The following is a 6,309-nucleotide window of genomic DNA, read 5'->3' on the forward strand; positions in this document are numbered from 1 at the left end:
ATATATCTATGCACATCTAGAAAATCTAACTAACATGACTAAAAACTTGACAATTATCGATGATTATCCATTAACAACCTATATTTCCTATTTTACATTACATTTTTAAATGAACTACATAATCACAATACCTTAATCAAGATCAGAAATACATAAACATATAACAAAATTGACCTTAAAATCATACCAATGCAAATTATTCATATCTATATCATATCCCCCTTTAAATGTAAAAGAACATTTATAAACAATATTTGGGAGTATGGGCGCAGTTTTTTCTCTCCAAACTGCTTCCTGCTGAATGGGGGCGCTGTTATTCAGGTCTTTCATGGTATAACCTGTGTGCCAGGTTCATCTCAGTGGGCAGTTGAGTGAAGCAATTTTTTGAGGGTGTTCACAGCAACCTTTCAGGAGGGCGTGGTCTATCATACCATATCGGGATGGAAGAAATCCACAGGGTCGCATCCTCTGTGAAAACAAAAGAAGACCCTCTCCAAAGCATCATATCCTTAGACCCATACTCTGAAATCATAATACCCTTGTATCCATTCTGGTTTAGCTTGGCAGCCCATATATAATGAAATGTCTCTCTGCACTTAGCTCCTTTACAGTCAAAAATTTTAAAGAAAACACAATAATACAAAGAATCCAGACTGTCTGTGAATTTTCCATTTTTACGTGGCTTATTTTTCTTTATTTCTTTTAATCTATAACTATCTGTACTCTGTCTCTTTAAAGACTTTATCCCCCTTTTTTTAAGGGCATTAACTTTATTCTCTCTATATATTTTTTTTTTCTCTCTCAAGCCTACATACATTCATCCAACACTGTGACTCATTTAGTGGTCTTTTATGTCTGAATCTGTTTTATTGTGAATCTGTAATTTTTTTTTTACTATCCAGGAGCACTTTGTTTTGTGCTTTTAAATCACTAAGCGCGTAAGAATCTAAGCTGTGACATTCCTAGGTCAAAAACGGGTACTGCCTGCTTGCCCCGCCCAGTACAACATGGCGGAGCTGCTCATGTCTCTGATTTTTGCACATTGCACCAGTAGCATGGTGGAGCTGCTTGTGCCTCTGAGCCTCAGCGCGCAATGACTTCCTTTTAGGCACACAGTGAGTCTAGTTGCCATCAAGCAAGCCGTAGCACTTTACTCCAAATGCTCCATTCAAAAGCTCTGTCTCCCGCAGGAGCCAGACAGAGATCGTGATGGCGGCACAGCCCAGAAAGCCGGCATTTTAAAACAGCCAGTTTTTTCCTGCTGCTGAGTCAGGACAATTTCTTTGCGGCATGCAACCCACAAACAGCAAAAAGCTGTGTTAAATTCTCTCTGTGTCCTTTTTAAGCCCTGTCAGGTTTTACGTGGAGTTCATTAGCACGTTGGGTGCCACTCTGTTGCAGTGGGAGCGGCGGGGCTGCGTCCCCGGCACCCGGCTGCCCGCATGGCTAGCTTATGCCCCGAAATAATTACACGGAAACTGTATTCTTTTAAACACTGCCTGGCCCATTAGTTCCGGCCTCTTATTGGCTAGCTCTTACATATTGATCTAACCCATTTCTAATATTCTGTGTAGTACCACGAGCTGGCTTACCAGGAAAGATCTTAACCTGCGTCTGTCTGGAGTGGGAGAATCATGGTGACTCCTTACTCGGCTTCTTTCTCCCAGCATCCTGTCTGTTTACTCCACCCACCTAAGGGCTGGCCTATAAATGGGCCTAGGCAGTTTCTTTATTATTTAACCAATGACCTTCCTCCATCAAGCACCCACCAAGGAGCTCACAACCACATGTAACTCCAGTATGAGGGAATGACATCCTCTTCTGGATTCCCAGGTACTGCATGAACGTGAGACAGAGACAAGCAGGTGAAACACTCATGTGTGGTGAACATACTTTTCAGAAACAGATACACACAGTACACACAGTCTTTAGAACACATCAGGATTTATTAAATAACAATAAATCTGCATACTACATCAATTTTGTTGTCGATAATTCACTAAGTACTATGATCTCACATGATAATCAGTCACTAACAATCCAAAAACTGTTCCAAGCTTAATCACAAATTACACTTCAGACAATGAAATGCAGGCTACCGTGTAGCTAAGGTGAAAGAAGTGGAGATGCCAGGCTTGGTGGGGCAGGATCCTACCAGTACTGAGAGGCAGAGGCAGGCCATGGTATTCTGTGAGCTGAGACTAGCCTGGTTGCATACCAGGTTACAGGACTACCAAAAGAGAAAATCTCAAACACCAATAACTACAAAATTAAAGAGGAGGCTGTAGATGTAGCTTAGTGGGTAGAATGTAGATTGCTTGCTTGCCTGGTAAACAAGAAGCTATATGTTTAGGCCAGGGAGTTGGTTCTCTAGGTAGACACTGATAACCAAGATCAATTCTAGGTCCCTATACAACTAACTCCTAAAAATTGGTTCAGGACCCCCCAAAACATAAGCACTAATTGTTGTACATGTTAACACACACTATGGAAATGAAAGCTATGGTCATCTTTTTCCCAGAAAAAAACCTGCTAGGTTAACATCTACTTGCCCTGCTTCCATTCATAAACTCATAAGTGACAGGATTTAGAAGTGTAAATACATGATTTACCATGTATGTCACAGTAATGCTGGGTGGCGGTTGACTCACAGACAAGACAGTCATCCAGCCTCAGCAGGACAAGCCAATTGTTAAATGATTTTAGGTCTATGTGTTGTAAGGATTTTGCCTACAAGAAGGTAAAGGCAGGACAACCAAAAGTCATAGGGCTGTATTAGATTAAAGGTGGAAACCAGGTTAATCCTCCAGGGAGAGATAACTGATGGTTCCAGTCTAAAACCATGTGTGATGTATTTTCTCAGACACCTGTGCATTGCCTTTTCCTCCTGGGTGTCCACAGAGAGCTTGATGTGTGCTTGATATGCCAACAAGTCCCAACACATCATGCACACATCACAACACACAGCCCTCAAAGCAGGAAGACAATGCTCTGGTTATTCAACAGTTCTCCCCTTATCTCTACACACTACAAACAAGGCTGGACAACCACCTCAAAGTTCTGGTGACAGATCATCACACCCAGGGATGATGACTACAGTGGACCCTTCTGATCTCAAGGTTATCTCGTCATCTAACAACTCCCTCAAGAAATTCCCTGAGAAATGGTTTCCACAGATGTTAAGCCACCTAAGCTGGGTACAGCACCTCAGGGAGGACAGGACGGCACTGCGGTGGCAGCCCAACAACCGACAGTGCTCCAAGTCCAGAGAGAGCAAAGTAGACGCAGATTTTCGCAGCACAGTCTGCAGGGGCTCTGGGCTAAAATGAGTCAGTTTAACCCTTTTCAAACTCAGATGTTTCAGCTGGCTTGTGCACGGGAATTCAGCCATGTTGGCCCAGTCTGAGTTTGAGATCAAACAGTTAGTCACCGACAGGGTCTCTAAGGGCGTCTTTAGGCACCTACAAGGAAACAAGAAGACAGATTTGGGAATATGCATGTGCTCCAAGATCCTTTTATTTTTTATTTTTTTTTTTATTTTTTTATTTTTTGGTTTTTCGAGACAGGGTTTCTCTGTGGGTTTGGAGCCTGTCCTGGAACTAGCTCTTGTAGACCAGGCTGATCTCGAACTCACAGAGATCCACCTGCCTCTGCCTCCCAAATGCTGGGATTAAAGGCGTGCGCCACCACCGCCCGGCCCCAAGATCCTTTTAATCACACGAGGAAAGCCAGTAGCCACCATGCTCCATGACAGAGTCTGCTCAATCTAATCTGTACTGAGGCCTTTCACCATCACATTAGGATCAGCTCAACCCAAGACTGCAATTCCTGTCCACACAGGGAGGACCAAGGCAGGCAGGATCTGCCTATGGGTTCACAGACCTGCCTCTTCACAAAACTTCACCCCGACCCTGATTCTCAACTGGGACATCATGCTTCCCATATCCTCACCCTCTGACATCCAAACAAAGCCGGGTATGGTGGTCCACACCTGTGCTACTCCTAGGGCACTGAGACAAGAGGTGGGCTGAGGGGAGTACTAGCCAATTCTGTTCCCAATCTGCACCACAGACACCTCATCTCCAAACCCAGCCTGTCCTAGATGGAGAACTGGAATCAAGCTGAGCAGAGCTCAGGGTACAGTGTCTCCCCTACATGGCCCTCATCCTTTTTCTTTTTCCCATTCACCTTAGACACTTGCTAAGAAAGAAATCAGACCCCATTCTTACTAGATCTCATTCCTGAGAGGCTTCTTAGCATGGTACCTCCTTCTAAACCACCAACTGCAGCTTGACCCTACTCCTTTGGATTAGTAGCTATGTGATACCCCACTCCAGGAAAGCAGACTCAAAACAATGTTCTGATATTCTCATGCTCTGGCAAGGTTAATCTACCAGGGCTACAGAGAGCAGGTGGTCGCTAATGTCTAAAGGAACAAGGATTTGCTTGACACCCCTCCTTACCAGAAGAGCTCCTCTAGGTGATCCTCTAGGAAGAAGACATTTTCCAGATGCAAGGCCTGGAGGTGCTTCAGTTTGACAAACTGCAAGGTGAACTGCGTAACAAGCTGTTTCTCCGCTGGTGTGCGACAGGCCCATGGCCAAAGGCTGGAGAGCAGGAGACTGCGCAGGTACCTCATACGACCCAGGTAAGGGGAGAAGTTAAGCAGGCAGGTAAGATCGTTCATGTTATACAAATGCAGTTCCTGAACAGAGTTCAGGTCCAATGTCCTTAAGACATCTTTGTGGTAGAAAGTAGCCAGAGACCAGATCTCTAGCTTCTTACAGCACAGACACAGACCTTCTCTCTGAGCCACCCATTCAACGACAAAGGACTCCAAGGACTTTAATAGGCGTTCCTGCAGGACCAGGTCTATAGCCACCTTCACCTGCGGCTTCACCTCCGTTTCTGAAAGACCCACCGCTGCTTGGTTCTCACTGCAGTCAGGAGCCTTGAACACAGACCACTTGTCCCACATCTTCAAAGGCATAATCCGTAGATCCAGAACTTTCAGTTTGCACCTCCTGGGGGAGAGCAAGGAAGAGCATCAGCATGGATGCATCAGCTTTAACTACTGCCCTATACCCACTCCCTTTTCCTTAAGTCCAGCCAGTCCCACTCTAGTGCCTGTGTGAGCAGTGACTGGGTCTTTCAGTCTCTGCTGATTCATGAGTCCTGAAGAAGCCAGAGCCCTTTCCCAGAGGGCTCAGCGATGGCCAAAGCCTCTGGAGTTCTCAAAGTTGCTTCTACCAAAACCTCCACCCCACTATAAGTCCACTCTCTTACCCTGATTCTACCTGTCCCCAGCTGTCTCTGTTTTTTAATTCCCAAAGCCTTCCTTCAGGGCATCCGGGTCTACTCACCTGTGAGGAACCTTCTGGCAAAGCATGCTATCAAGCCCAAACAGGATAATCTCTAAGATTCTCCTGTAGGAATCACCTCTCTTGATCATGGCTCCCAGTGGGAGGCAGGGGAAGGGCCAGGCCTGCACCATTGCCTTCACAATGCTAAACTTTTTCTTTCTGCAGGCCTTTTTGAACAGTGATGGGAAAAAAACTGAGGGTATATTGTCCAGATTAGAGATTGCCACAGTCTTGCTTCTCAGGAGACTGTTCTCTGCCAGCTCCTGGAGTGTGAGTGGGGACTTGAAGCTCATCCTGATGAATCTTCAGTAAGAAGGTTCCTGGAGCAACATTTAGAAAGATACTCTTTCAGTCAGGCGGTGGTGGCACCCACCTCCTTTAATCCCAACACTCAGGAGGCAGAGGCAGGCAGATCTCTGAGTTTGAGAGCATCCTGGTCTACAGAGCCAGTTCCACGACAAGCTCCAAAGCTAGAGAGAAACCCTGTCTCAAATTACAAAAAAAAAAAAAAAAGAAGAAGAAGAAGAAGAAGAAGGAGGAGGAGGAGGAGGAGGAGGAGGAGGAGGAGGACGAAGCCCATCCTAAGAAATGAGTGCTGAGACACTATTTTCATCCATGAGGGGAGCTATCCCTGGGACAGTCACTGCATTGAGAACGGCAGAGACCTCAATTTAACTCACTCTACTCAATGCTCCAATGGACCACAAACCCATTGAACTTCCTGCTGGTCTCAGGGTAATGGTCTCTCAAGCATCCATGGCCACAGCTCAGCTCATTACCAACCATTTTTAGTTTGTGTGCTGCATTTCATGTCCAGTGGGAAGTGAGTCCTGCACATCCTAGAAGCTAAACTCGAGCTTCGGGGAAATGTGTGTCATTCAATACCCCATAGGGCCAGGAGTGCTGCTATGCAGGCGCCATCCCTGCACTCAGGAGGCAGGGAAGA

The 6,309-nt window shown here is 45.6% G+C and overlaps 1 protein-coding gene across 1 annotated transcript; it reads right to left on the bottom strand.

The window, feature by feature from the left end:
* Positions 1-3,052: 3,052 nt before the first annotated feature.
* LOC130883577 (preferentially expressed antigen in melanoma-like protein 1) lies at positions 3,053-5,656 on the bottom strand. The gene is made up of 3 exons (XM_057784149.1): positions 5,364-5,656; positions 4,464-5,024; positions 3,053-3,461 (listed from the first exon to the last, which is right to left on the bottom strand). The coding sequence occupies exons 1-3, from the start codon at positions 5,654-5,656 to the stop codon at positions 3,053-3,055; spliced, it is 1,263 nt and encodes a 420-aa protein (XP_057640132.1).
* Positions 5,657-6,309: the final 653 nt, after the last annotated feature.

Source organism: Chionomys nivalis, chromosome 11 (genome assembly GCF_950005125.1).
Source record: "Chionomys nivalis chromosome 11, mChiNiv1.1, whole genome shotgun sequence".
In the NCBI taxonomy this organism is placed as follows: domain Eukaryota; kingdom Metazoa; phylum Chordata; class Mammalia; order Rodentia; family Cricetidae; genus Chionomys; species Chionomys nivalis.

What these genes read in the sequence shown, in the direction of transcription:
- LOC130883577 (XM_057784149.1), bottom strand. Translation starts at nt 5,656, where the DNA reads ATGAGCTTCAAGTCCCCACTCACACTCCAGGAGCTGGCAGAGAACAGT. An exon ending in TGCCAGAAGGTTCCTCACAG is followed by an intron (nt 5,025 to 5,363) that starts GTGAGTAGACCC and finishes GCTCTCCCCCAG; the next exon opens with GAGGTGCAAACTGAAAGTTC. An exon ending in CACCTAGAGGAGCTCTTCTG is followed by an intron (nt 3,462 to 4,463) that starts GTAAGGAGGGGT and finishes GTTTCCTTGTAG; the next exon opens with GTGCCTAAAGACGCCCTTAG.